The 14294-nt window shown below is 45.4% G+C and overlaps 1 protein-coding gene across 17 annotated transcripts in view; it reads right to left on the bottom strand.

Annotated features, from left to right (window-relative positions):
* The window catches only part of CADPS (calcium dependent secretion activator), a 457537-nt gene that overhangs the window by 58394 nt on the left and 384849 nt on the right, over nt 1-14294 (bottom strand). For all 17 annotated transcript variants that reach the window (XM_036331698.1, XM_036331680.1, XM_036331681.1 and 14 more), the window contains 2 exons: nt 10163-10237; nt 9201-9284 (listed from right to left, as the gene is read on the bottom strand). In XM_036331698.1, coding sequence (XP_036187591.1) covers nt 9201-9284; nt 10163-10237 — 159 coding nt within the window. The remainder of the gene's footprint in view (nt 1-9200; nt 9285-10162; nt 10238-14294) is intronic.

Genomic DNA, 14294 nt, shown 5'->3' with positions numbered 1-14294 from the left:
AGTAGGAGCCGCAGCCTCATTAACCAGGAGAATTGTTCACGTCTCCTGTTGCTCAGGGTGCTGTGTTCCGAGACTGGGTCCAGGAAGTGTATGTTCTCATCTCTCTTCCCCCCGGGGCTTCCGAACAGATGCCCGATTAAAGTAGACCGTTTTCCTTCCAGTTTCCCGCGTCTCTGTCCCAACCCTCCCTTCCCAGAAAGGATTTCTGCAAGGCTCGCGGCTCCTTCAAACCCACCCTGTGGATGCCGCTAAGACTTAACAATGGCTGCATGCTTACTCCCTGCTTGGCACAAGGCTAAGCCATTGGTAAGTAATTCGCCCTCACTACAGTGGGCATGATGATGATCATTACAGATGAGGAAACTGAGGCTCAACGAGGCGCAGCGCCTTCCTGAAAGACCCTCAGCTGGTGCATCCTGGAGCTGCCTGGAACCACGGGTCTGTGGGCTTCAGGTTTGCCCTCCTAACGGCACTGTCCTGCCTTTTTACTCGTCTACGTGGCAAACACTCCTTTTAGAAGAAACTCAATGTAGAGATGGGGAGTTTTAATTTTGTAAAATCTCTAAGCAGGCGGGAAGGCTTGTTCTTATGTGATTATAAGTGGGGGCCTCTGCCCACTCTGGCACTTCCAGGTTTTGCTTTGCCTTTTGAACATCTCTCAACACGAAGGAGCCCATAGAAGGCAAGCTCCAGAGCACAAGGGCCAGGTGTCACTTGTGTGCCTGGCTCTGCATGGCCGTGGTGCCGGGCAGGTGAGGGCTGTGTCGTCATTACCGAACAGTGATGTCTCTGCACAGGGATCCCCTGCCCTTCCCCGCTTGGCTGCCTCAGTGTGAACTTGAGGGTATAACTAATTTAATCCCTGCTGCCAGCAACTTCTTGTCCTTTATTGTCAGCCTAGGTCCGTGGTCGGCAAACTGTGGCTCACGAGCCACATGCGGCTCTTTGGCCCCTTGAGTGTGGCTCTTCCACAAAATACCACGTGTTATATCACTGCCACACATGAAAATCACTATCACTTTCAATAAAAGAAAGTAAAATAAACACAATATAAGTAAAATAAAGTTATTACATTAGACAAGGTTGCCTGCTAAGGGTGTGGAGCCCAAGGCCTATTCTCTCTCTCTCTCTCTCTCTCTCTCTCTCTCTCTCTTACACATGAAGATTTGACATATTAGGAAAGTGAAAGAGACAAATAAGCACCCAATGGAAACTTTCTTTTTAATGTAAAGATAAGAATAAAAATAAAATTATAGAGGGAATAACCCTCTCACAGTGTGATTGGAGTTATTTAATGCTGAGTTTTTGTGGCATCTGATATCTTCCCAGGTGCCAGGTGGTACCTACCTTATGCTTGGAGAACACTCAGTGATGTACTAATAAAAAGGTTCTGGAGAAGGAAAAGAAAGGAGAAGAAGAGGGGAAGAGACGGCCTCCCTGGCTGATAGTGTTTGCTTATTCACTGGTGCAAATAGTCCATTTCAAGCTACCAACATGACATCACTAACTGGGGAGACGGGGGAGGTGTGGAGAACTGACTCTCCACAGCAGTCGGAAGTGAGCATCCAGTCCTCCAGAGCATCACTGGAAACACTGGGCCACAAAAATCTCAAGTCACTTCTGCGCATGCACTTTAGACAGTAACTTTCAGGTAACAAAGATAGGGCCTTTTCTTTTTTATATCTTAGGTCATATTATTATTCCCATTGTATAGGTCAGTAAATTGAGGTCAGCAGTTAATTAATATGTTCAAGGTTATACTCTAATAAGGGCAGAACTGAACAAACAAGTACATTGAGATAAATCTGATTCAATCCAAAATATGCTTGGAGAATGGGTTATTGAATTCTGGTTAAGGAAATATTTGGATTAATAGAGAGGTGATCTAGAGACCATGTATGACTGAAAAGTTCTTGAAGAATTAAAATAAAAAGAAATGCTAAAAATACACTATGCTTAATGGAAGATACCTTTGATGAATCAAAGTTTTGAGTGTAAAATGTGCTGAAATAGAAGTTATAAGAGAATTTTGGTTGGTCCTGTTATAGATAATAATTTGGGTTGCTTAGGAGGAATGATTGCAATGCTAAGGACTGAACAGGTGAGAAAACTGTTGGTGAAAGTCACTAGGGCCATTTAAACCTTCTCACAGGTTTAAGTGGAAGGTACGGTTACAATGGCTATATGTAGGGCACGGCGCTTTTTTGGTCCATGTGAACAACATGTCAGGTACCATGCAAGGCCTACTGCTCGCTTTATTTCTATTTGTCCCATCAGCTCTCTGAAGTAGGCACCAGCATTCCCACTCTTCAGATGAAGAAACCGAGACTCACAAATGGTCAATTACTTGCCCATGTTTCTCTTAGTCTGCGCTTCATAGTCACATGGCCCCCTCTGACTTTCTGGTGATGAGCTTCTCACTGCCTGGGCTGAGAGGTCAGGTCAAAATCTCTAACTTTTTACTTCAGAACAATTATTTCATATTTGAAGCCACATACGTATTCATGAGGTACTTCTTCCATAGCTGACATTTCTGTGACCTAGTTGCTTGCACCTCATACTCTGAAGAAAATACTGTGTTTGTCTTATGTTCACTTTGAGTGATAAACATCTGTCTACCAAAGAATATTAAGGGAAATGGTTAACTTTGGATCCTTATTTCTTCCTTCTGAAAAGATTCCCAAGGGTTACTTTGGACAGCAGGTATGTTAATTGTCAACTGTGTTTTCAAGCCATGACATGGAAATGAGGATGATGTCCCACTAGGTGACAAAATTATCTGTCATAGACCCCAAAGTCGATGTCAAATCCTGAAACATTGGGGAGAGGCTGATGAAAGAAGTTGGGAGGATCAGTGCTTTATAGTCTGGCACAGATCTTTGTTGGTCTATGTCAATAGTTGGCAAACTGCGGCCCCTTGAGTGTGGCTCTTTCACAAAATACCACGTGCGGGCGTGCAAGTACAGTGCAATTGAAACTTCGTGGCCACACTCAAGGGGCCAAAGAGCCACACGTGGCTTGCGAGCCGCAGTTTGCCGACCACTGGTCTATGCAGACAAAATACATTAGACAAGATAAGCTTTGCCTTCCAATGGTGGCTAAAGTCTTCAAAATCAGGGAAGACCATAGACCCAACACCGACTTATAACAGGTAGCCTGTCTCTCTGTGACCTCTCTTAGCTTCTCCACCTGAATCAATTTTGATAATGGCTTTGTGTAAACCCTTAAATCCCATCACCATGGGTAAGCTCCTTCATGATCAGTCCCCTGACTAGCTCTGTAACCCCACCCATCATTTTTTCCTTTGACCTGACCTTTCCCCAAATAACAATGAACTTCCAGTCCTTTCTTCTCTAAGTCTTTGTACCTTGGAAACCTCTTTGTTCTCTTCTTTACCAGGTGGAATTTTTCTTATGTATTAGATCTCAGCTCAAATGTTAGTCAATTTCTTCATGGCTTCCCAGGTGAGGTCCCTTTTGGATATGGTCCCATTGCATCAGCTCCTTCTTTGAATAATTGCCATGTTTGTAAACTACTTGTTGAGAATAGACCTCCCTTATGGAATATACAATAAGAAACACTGTCTCTCATCCATTGCTAAGCCCCCAGTGACTAGCACAAAATAGGCACTCAATAAACATGTGTTGAATGAATAATTAACATGAAACTAAAGATTATCTGGAAAGCCACAAAGGAAGTAGGAAATTTTGAATGTCTATTCCTTCAGTGTTATTGCAAACTGACTGGTTGCTAAATTATTTATAATTTTTTTTTCTGGTCAGATATGAAAAATGATGACTCTTTCCTTTAGGAATGATATCAATTTGTCTCCTGGAAGAGTCACTAACTGACTTCACTTATGGGTGTCTGGGCTTCTATGGGAATAACATTCTGATGATAATACAGGAGACTCTATGGTGGAGTCTTAGTAGCTGTGTGACTTTGCATACCTTCTTCAACTTCCCTCATCTGTAAAATGGGGATAATAGTTGTGTCTACTGCATCGGGTGAATTTGAGGATCCGATGAGAAAGTAAATCACTAAGCACAGTTCCTGTCACATAGTATGTGTTCAATAAACATCAGCTATTACGACCACAGTTTATCTCCACTCTGAAATATAGAGACCAACAGATTGGCATCTCCAGGAATTCAGCATCTGATCACTGGATGATGGTACCCTCTGAGGGTGGCCAAGACCTCTCTGTCTGCACCACCATCACCAGCCCACAGTGCAAACAGCCATCTCTCCCAGGCAGGGAATTCCCCAAACCCAAAGCAAAAGTGGAATGCCACTGAAGGCAACACTAACAAACTATTGTGAACACTCACCCACACTAAAATCTGAACTGCTTTCCAACCAAAATGGTCTGTAGACAGAAGCGTATTTCCTTGGTCCAGTTCTGGCTTGGACCAGGTGGCAGTCTTGTTCTGTGGTGTGACATCGAGATGCCTGCACAGAAGTAGTCCAGGCTGCTGGTGGATCTATGCTAACCCCAGCCCTTTGTGGATTCTAGCAAGAAGAAGCACATCTACTTTGTTTTGTTTTTAAGTGGCAAAAAAAAAAAAATGCTTGAAAAAGGGATAAAGTATGAATGAGGGTAAGTTGAGACCTAGCAGATTGGACATATAATGGGGTTTGGTCCCTGACATCTCTAAAGTGGACGTTCTGGATCCTGTCCCAAGGGGCTTCCATGTTATAGTATGACCACCTCAAATGAATTTGGTGGATGGGGGATCTTGGGTGAACTCTAGGGGGCTTCAGAGGAGTTGATGTAATTGTTCTGTGGGGGGGAGCGCTCCTCCCACATCTTCACTCCTCCTTGGAGGCTGCAGTGTTGGGGAGGAAGGGCAGATGCCAGTTGAGCTGGAGGGCTTCCCCTCTCTGAGCCTCAGTTTGATCCTCTGTGGAAGACTGTTCTAGAATGGCATTGTTCAGGGGATTCACGAGGAAAATCTATTGAAAGCATCTAGCCCTGTGCCAGGCACTTAACAAGCGCTTAAGCTCTCGTAGCTATTTCAGACTCCGGAATTCATCTCATACCACTGGCATCACAGTACACGGAAGGGAATGAAAAGCCCAGCCTGGGTCTCCTCGCCCAGGTCACAGAGCTCCCTGGTGAGGGCGGAGCTGGGGTTCCCAGGCCTCCCCACTCGGGGGCTCATTACTGTGCCCACTGACTCTCAGGACTCATTCGTGCAGCCAGCTCCTCGGGCATCACAGCTCCCCACCTTCCACCTTGGCCCACCTCCATCTGCTCAACCCCAAATCCTGTTTCTCTTACCACCATAGTATCTAGAAAAATCCCGCCTGCCTCCCTGCCTCGAAGCCATCGCAGGCATTCTGTCCAGAAGATTCTCCTCTTCTTTACCCAAGGCCACCCCTTTCCCGCGGCTGCCCTATACCTTTCAGCTCAGTGCCCACATCCACCACCATCCTAGCGAATTGACACCATCCCCGACCTTCCGTCTCTTTCTCCCTCTCTTTCCAGTATGTGGTGTCAGCACTTTCCCTATTCTACAGTTTTCTTTCCTTTCTTACTGTCTGCCTCCTTTCCCGAGTGTAAGCTCCAGAAGGACAGAGAACATGTGTCCCCAGCTCCTGGCACGATGCCTGACGCAGAGGTGCTCAGTCAACATGCCGGGTGGGTGAACAAGTGAATGAATGAACGAATGAGCGAGCGAACCAGCATATTCGCTAAGGCCTGGAGATGCCCTGCAAAGGATGTGAACTCGCTGGGAGAGGGCCCCTGGCACCTGCTCGTCCTCCTTGCTGGCCTCCTAAAAGAACAGCGTGAAGCTACCTACAGACAGGACTCCTGCCGGCAGGCAGCCCACACAAAAGCACATCTTGCAGGCAGGGGAAATGGGCGGATAGTTGCTAATTGCGACTTCCAACTGGGCTGATCTTTCCCAAGTTCCAAAGGCGCCTGCCTCCCTAAATGCCGGGCTGCTGCCGCTGCCGAGGGGGAGGGAGGAGGGGCGGGCGCCTGGGCGCGGGGCTGGCACCAGAAGCCCCATCTCCTCCCCTCCTCCCCCCAGCTCCTCTCCAAGAGAGGAAGCAATGCAGATGGAGATGAGAAATAAATATTCCTGCCTGCTCTGTGCCACTGCAGTTTCCAAAATGTCTGGCTTGGACCACGAAACCAAGCCCAGGAAAGGAGGCACTCGGCGGGAGAAAGAGGGGGAAAGGGTGGCATATTTGTCGATACTTGTCAGCTTTCTGGGGGGCAGAGCACATGGCTCATCCTTGGCAGCCCCGCTGGGGTAGGGATGTGGTAAGTGCGCAGTAATACTTGCAGAGCGGATCGAAGTGGGAGCCAGGGAGGGGGTCCTGCCAGGGTGGCACCCTCTGGCTCCGCCTTTGTCCGGGGCCCAGGACTCCTGGTTCTCTGGGCCTCGATGGCTCTTCCCAGGACACCCGTTGCCCTGCTCCCTGTCCCCTGCACTCCTCCCAGGAATCAGCGCGGCTGGGCTGCAGAAGGCTCCAGGGGCCTCTCAGATTTGGGCAGGAGCTCAGAATCCACGCGCGGAGATGTTCCTGCCGCCTCTAAGCACAGCTCAGTCTCGAACACGGGAATCCACAGGAGATGAGAACACGCGCTGTGAACGATAAGTGGGTGCCTCTGGCCTGGGGGTGGCCACGTGTGTGGGAGAAGAGTCACCCAGGAAGGGCAGGTACAGCCAGCACAGGCAGGGAAGGTCCTGCAGTGGCGGGGCCTCCAGGAGGCAGGCCCTGTGGCTGCAACATGTCTCAGAAAAGGGAGAGGAGAGGGTGACAATTCCGGCTGGGACACTCCTGCAAGTTCAGCGAGGTCTTCTTTGTTTCAAACGCTCCCGTGAGAATCTCCCTGCCAGGCCCAGTGGTATCACTGCCACGGGACCACCTTTTACTGGTCCTCGTGCGAAGGCTGTCATTCGGGAGGGGCCTCTGGTGGATGGGATGCTGCCCAGGGAGCGGCAGAGGAGCTTTCGGAGTCAAGGTGGGTGCAGTCAAAACCATCGCTCAAAATAAAGGCTCCGAGAAAGTGATGTCTTCCGTGGGAGTCAGGGGAACATCTTCCAGAAGTGCTGCTTTTCATTCTGCCTCTTTTCACCATTTCCATGACTTCACCGAGGCATGAAAGATTATCTACTCTTTCCCACTCGTGAGCCCTGAATCCTTCCTCATGCATCTTCCCCACTCAGTTGCCCATCTGCCTTCTAGTGCCAGGCAAGTGCCAGCTGAATCCCACTCTCTTCAGGAAGCTGTTCGGTGGGGGGGGGGGGGGGGGAGAAGCTGGCAGAAACCTGGGTTCCTGTTCCCATGCTGCCCATTGCTGTGTGACCTTAGACAAAGTACTCCCCCTCTCTGGGCCTTGGTTTCTTTGTTTGTCAAAGGAGTGGGTTGGGTAGGTTTTCTTTCAGCTGTGACACATTATGGGTAGTTCTACAGAGTGAAATCAGATACAGTTCCTTTTGTCACCACTCTCTTCCCACCCCACCTTTGCCAGTAAATTCCTGGGACTGGGGTCATCACGCTTTCTGGGATTGAGTTCAATTCTCACACCTTGGAAGGTCAGAGCTGCATATCAAATCAAGGTGGGCATGCAGATGGGTGGGATACTGTCTAGAATTGTTTTAGATGTCTTCTGTCTACATTTCCTTTAATTCCCATGAAATCTAATGTATGGGTTAGGGAACGACCAACGAAGGGCATGTTTGGAAAGAACTTGTGTGTATGTATGTCTGTGTTATATAATAAACATATTAGATATCTTTTATTAATAATAGTTGCTATTTTTGAGACCTACTGTGTGCTAGGACTATGCTAAACTCTTTCACTTATATTATTATCCTCAAAGAAGCTTATTGTGGAAGACGTTATTTACTCCCTACTTCCACACAATATTGGTATTAACTGCAATTAACACACACACACACACACACACACACACACACACACACACACACAGCAAAATGATATAATAGCACACCTCCCTAAAACCAAAACCAAAACCAAAACTAAAACAAACCTCAGAGAGGATGAGGCTCAGGAAGGATGAGACACCTACTCAAGATCACACAGCTGGTTAGTATTGGTAATGGGATTTGAATCCGATTTTGTTGGATTCCAAAGATGATGATGTCCTACCCTCTATCCCGTGTTGGGCCTTGCCTTGGCATTCAAGGCCCTTTTAGGAAATTCTTCATAAATAAAGTCTCAGATAGTGGGTCCTAAATGGCCTTTCCTATGGCATTGTCAGAGGATAACAGCTGGTCCCAGAGCCAGCAAGACCCCTGCCATCAGAGATGGCAAGGAGGCCTGCAGCTGCAGTGCCCACCTAGCACAGCAAGGGAAGGAGAGCAGGCCCCAGAGCAGTCCGCTTACAGCCACCCGCCCCACTTACCGCCAGAGAATTAGGCTGGCCCCTGCCCCCCACCTACCTAACTTCTGTGGCCATGCCCGATTCTGGCACAGACTGAGAGCCTCTCGGATTTGTACAGACTCGATCATGTGTGCCAGGGGTGTAAACTCAAGTGTCCCCAAGCCCCGGCAGGCCTATGAATGAGCAGGACAGCCCGGAGGGGGCTCGAGGAAGCTGGCGAAAACGGCTGGACTGAGACACTGTGACTGAGCCCTGCAGACGGCTGCTGTGCCCACAGACAGGCCTTCATAAAGCTGCCGGCCGTCACTTCATAGAGTCCTGGGATTCAGGCCTCTCTGTGAATTCTTCTGATTTTTAAATGCGGGAAACGAATTCAGTTAAGGAAAGCGTACCCAACACGGCGAGGACCAAATAAAACATATTTCCAAGCTCTCTCTGACCCGTAGGTCTCCATTTGCAACCCCTAAAATTAATTCCCAGACGAGGAAATGGTAGCTCAGAAACGGGAAGTGTTTTCACCTAGGAAGCTAAGGTGGGCTCAGTCCGCCAACTCTCCGTGGATACAAATATATAGAGGCATACAAGTGTGCACATAGTGGATATTCACAAATGAAGCAGCAGCGGTGTGGCGGCTGCTATGAAGTGCCCCGCTCCTTCTCCCGGTGTGATCAGCAGACGCTGATGGGTGACGGAAATTAACACACACACCAATCCAAACCAAGTGCCACGGCAGCACCCTCCTCATGTCAGCTTCCTGACATTCGCCAGCTCATTTTACCCATCTGAAGCACCCATATTTCCTTAAGAAAACGATGTAAACCTCGTTACTTACGGTGAATGACAAGAAAGAAGAAAACAAGGTCCCTTCGTCATATCTGGATAATTTTGCCAACACTCCTTCCAAGATAGTAACGAACTAGAAAAACCGCAAAAGAGAAAAAAGAATTAGTGTTCCAGAGGAGAAGTGCTCACGACAAAGAGCAACATTTCCAACCAGCACGGAGCCCCTGCTCACGTTCGCCTTCTATTATGTGATCGCAGCCTGCGGGGAGCGGAGGAGACGCCGCGACACAGAAATATTTGACTTATCCGGCTTTCTCTTCATTATTATGTGATTGCAAATAGAGAGTGCTCCAGAAGTGCAAAGTGACAAAATATTATTGCGTTGCATATAGCATGCGATAATATTAAATGCACTTTTCAAAATCCCAAACTGCGCAAAGCCGTCTTTATGTTACATATTAGCACTACATTTAATCCAATCTATTTTTATTTGTATTTTATCAGTAATTTGGGGGAAACAGAAGTTTAGCACTGGCAAATATAAATGTCTTCCCATTCAACATTACTTAGTTAAAATTCTAGAATTCATGAGGGTGACTGAAATAGCTTTATCTGACTTTTCTGCTTTATTATGACTCTCACTGCATGTGAAACTAGGGGGAAGGGGGTGCCTACGATGGCAGAATTCCTTATTACCGTTTAACTTTCTGTATTTAAAAACCTAACTTTGTCAATGCTGAAAAACAAAACAAACATTTCCTGCATAACCTAGTGCAGCGTTTGGGGACAAATTCTTATTAAGTTAACATATGCCACTTCATCGCTTCGTCCTCACTCGGCTCGCAATCATCAGAAAAATCGCTCGGCGCTGCGGCTGGGTGAGGCGCAATCCTGTTTCCTGAGAAATAGAAGTGCCCGGCTCAACTTTTTGACGTGTGACATTTTAATGGGAATGCAGACATAACAAAGCAATGCTCACAACGAAACATTTCACCTGAAACGGAAGATTACCTTTGCCACCAAGAGTGTTATCATTTCTTTAACAGTTTCTTCAATTAGTTCGTCTATTTTTGAATGGTATTGATGCTGAAGAACACAGAAAGACAAATATTAGCATGTTTGGGAGGTGATGGCATGGCATCCGCCGGTAATTTTTAGACAACGCAATTCATACCTAAAGCCTGGCCTGCCCACCCCATCCCTCTCCACAGTCCTGGAAGCAGCTGCAAGATTCTGACTCTGTGTCTTTAATGAGGAGATATTCGAAGCTCTTAAAAAAAATTATCAGGCACATTGCTCCTCACCCAAAGCGTTCAATTGCTTTGATATGTGTAGAGACACACAGGCGTTTACAAAAGCTGGCATGGGCGGCTTCACAGTCCAGCAGTGTGTTGATCTGGGTCGTACAAAGCACGATACCACAACAATTTAATACAGGGACGAAAATTATCTTTGGGAAACTGCTGGGAGCTGTGGCTTCGGAAGTACACCCTTCCAAAGGGCATTTGACCAATACATTGTGCGTGATTTTGCAAAAACTGTTCTAAGACCTTTGGCTCTTTGGGGTGAATGCCTCAGCGCCCCTCATTCCATCTCAGTGTGTTGACTCAGCGCCCGGGCAGGGCCTCTTTCCCAGCCCTGGTGGCTGCCACTTGTCTTCTCCATGATGGGCAAGCAGACCCAGGCTTAGAGCACTAATGAGACTGCTACTAAGTTTTTCAAATTCTCTAACTGCTGCTGTCGGTTATTAAATTTAAATAGTAATGCAAAAACAAACCCCACACAAACAAAATCTGCTGCACACGCCAGGAGGAAAGAAAACGCGATTTCAACAGAAAGCACTGTATGCCAGCTCCTTGACATTTATTAGAGCATCTCAATATCCATTGAGTTATTCCACATTTCCTCAATGGAAAACAACAATGCCAAGCACGGCTCTCCGGAAAGAAAATGCACTTACCCACTCGTTAGCAAACTTTCAGAGGGAGGAGTAATTAGGAATCGAAAGAAAAGGGAACAATGCAAATGAAAATTAGGACAATAGGGCACATGAGACAAGAAAAATTAAACAAACCATCCAGAAAGCTATGAAAATATGCGGAAATCATAAGCCATATTAATGTGGTTTGATATTCTGATAACTGGCGATCAGCAGTATTGAAAGGGAGCAATGGGGTGGGAATGAGGTTAATTCATCTCAAGTCATAGTGGGATTTTATTTGTGACTGGAAGACCTAGACAAAACCCAGTGCAAAGTTGGTTAGTTATGTTGCCTAAGAAAATATAGTTCGGTTTCTTCATCTGTAAAAAAAAAAAAACAACTAAAAAAACCCACACACACAACAGATCCTACTACTACCTAGGATCAATGGGACAGGGGAGAAGCCAGTATAAATTATTGATGATTTTGTAATGGGAATGAGGCACACCCTGTGTAAAGATATTTAGCAGGTCTGTTTCATTATTACTATTTATTTATTTATTTATCCTCACTCAAGGATATGTTTTTATTGATTCCAGAGAGAGAGAGAGGACAGGAGAGAGAGAGAGATCAGGAGAAAAAACATTGATTGCTTGCCTCGGATATGAGCCCACATGGGATGGTTGGGGATCGAACCCACAAGCTAGGTATGTTCCCTGACCTGGCACTGAACCTATAGTCTTTTTGGTGCACAGAACGATGCACCAACCAGGTGCCACCCAATCAGGGCTATTAAAAAATCAGGGTCAAGTTTTTTTCCTGGCAGTCCTGCTCTCAGAATCATAGGTCTAGTTTGAAGATGTACTGAGGGTCTAGATGTGGAAACATTTTGTCAACTTATAATTGCAATTCCAATATTATTTGTTGAACTTCATAAAGTAGAAAGCAAGGGTAGGGGGAGATGGTCTTATTGCTCAGTCATCTCATTTTACTTGCCTTTTAGTTGACTAGAGAGAGAGAGAAAAAGCAAATGGTGCGTGTTGCACAGTCCCGGTAAACAGAACCCACGTTGGCTCTGCTGCTAACTTCACGAAAGAATTTACTAGGAAGTGGCAGAAACCTGGGGCTAAATGCAAACACTATCTGCAGAGTTCGGTGCTAAAACACAGAAAGATGTCAAAACAAAGGACCCCGGGAATGTTGACAGGGCTCCCAACTCATTTTTAGGTCTTGTGATAAGATCCCGAGTCACACCCTCACCTGCCCTCACGTGACTGCGCCTTCTAGATTCTCTTTGGATTGCTATAAGTGATTCACATTTATGACATTAATGATGAGATTTAACTCAGAAAAGTTAGCTATAGGTAAAAATAATATAATATGAAATATTAAATGAGAAGCTTCTAAACAAGCAAAGAACATCACTGAGAACAGAAACATTCTCTCAAAAAACTTCGCTGAAATGGCAAGCAGAGCCAAGAGCATGTTCTCTATGCATCACTCACGAAAGATCCAGGCACGATCTGTCCTGAGGAGTTAACAATGTCTTTCCTGAAAGACAAACAAGCTTTCTCTTCCCTCCTCTAAGGAATCCAGACGGAAGTATATGGAGACACGGTGGTTTGTGGGAATCTCTCCTTGCTCTCATGTTTTCCATGCCAAAGTTGGCTCTGACTCCTCCCAGGTACTCCCACTGTCTCTCCCTTTCGCTATCTAAGAATGTACGAGTATTATCACCACTCCTGTCCACATTTCTTTTATTCTGCTTATAAAAAAGTGGGTTTTCTAAAAAAATATATATTTTTATTGATTTCAGAGAGGAAGGGAGAGGGAGAGAGAGATAGAAACATCAATGATGAGACAGAATCATTGATTGGCTGCCTCCTGAATGCCCCACACTGGGGACCAAGCCCACAACCCCGGCATGTGCCCTTGACTGGAATTGAACCCTGGACCCTTCAGTCTGCAGGCCAACGCTCTATCCACTGAGCCAAACCAGCTAGGGCTATAAAAATGTTTCGATATGTTTATTCTGCTTCTTACTTCTAGAGGAAACTTGAGTATGTCATTTCTGTTAGTCTATTTCCTCATTTCCACAATGGGGCTAGAATTATCCCTGTTGTGAATACAGAAATCACTACAAAGTAATGAAACAATGCATGGGCACATGGTTTGGAAACTTAGATGTGCTACAAGGCAATATTACTGCTGCCGTAACCAATGATTAGCATGCTAGCTACATGTGTGTATTTCTCTAAACTCATCTAAAACCTACATACTTTGTTGTATGTCAATTATAATCTCAATGAAATAACACCCACTTTGGAGGGACAGTAGGGCAGGGTAACATCTATTCTGCTTATTAGGTAGCAAAGGGGTATTTATCTAAGTAGCCTTCATTCTTATACAAGTAACTACCAAATACATGGATTTCTTTGATCAGTTTCTTCCAAGACTTATTTGATTGACTTTTCTGGAGCATCAGTGAGTACTCTGCCTTTTCTCTGCTCTTTCTCAGGAGAGTAATTGCTCCATGCAGATGTGATACTCAAGGAAGGAGTGTAAATACTACCAGGTATTGTTCAATTACCATCCCTCCCCACCCCCACTAGATTATCTTATCACAACATTTTTTGCAGTCAGATGAATTATCCAATTTGGGTACAAAGAGCGCTCTTTCTTATTTTTGTGTTTTTTTCAGTCCCTTCTGCTGGCCTTCTTGGATTGGCTTGATAATAATAATTAATAATAATAATTACAACAATAATAATAATAAATTATATTCTAGGGCCCTAGATCATGATATAGCAAGGAAACTACTAATCTTCAATGGCATGGAAGTTTGGGAAGTTTACTTTTGCTTCTAATGAGCTAAGTTGCTGCAAATTCACAATCACACTGGGAAAATCATTCCACTTGACTCCCAGTGCTGCACATTTTGCCTTGTCATGGAACAGATTGTGTGTATGTTGTCTTTCTGTTAAGACCATCTGACCTTGGAAATGAGATGAAAACACTCTAGACCAAGTGAGAAAGTATTTAATATACAATTTCCTCTCTATTGGTGCTTTGCAAATTTTAATGAAAAAATAAATATTTAAGATGGAAAAGTATGGTTAACAAATGTTTCAACAGCTGCCTTTAGATGCTACTAATTTACCCCAGTGATGAAATTCAAGAAGTGACTTAAAACTGGAGAATCTATTCTAAAACTCCTTGAGG

The sequence above is a fragment of the Myotis myotis genome, unplaced genomic scaffold (genome assembly GCF_014108235.1).
Source record: "Myotis myotis isolate mMyoMyo1 unplaced genomic scaffold, mMyoMyo1.p scaffold_m19_p_13, whole genome shotgun sequence".
NCBI lineage: Eukaryota > Metazoa > Chordata > Mammalia > Chiroptera > Vespertilionidae > Myotis > Myotis myotis.
The sequence above is the reverse complement of the archived record's forward strand: the minus strand, read 5'-3'. Positions and strand labels throughout refer to the sequence as shown.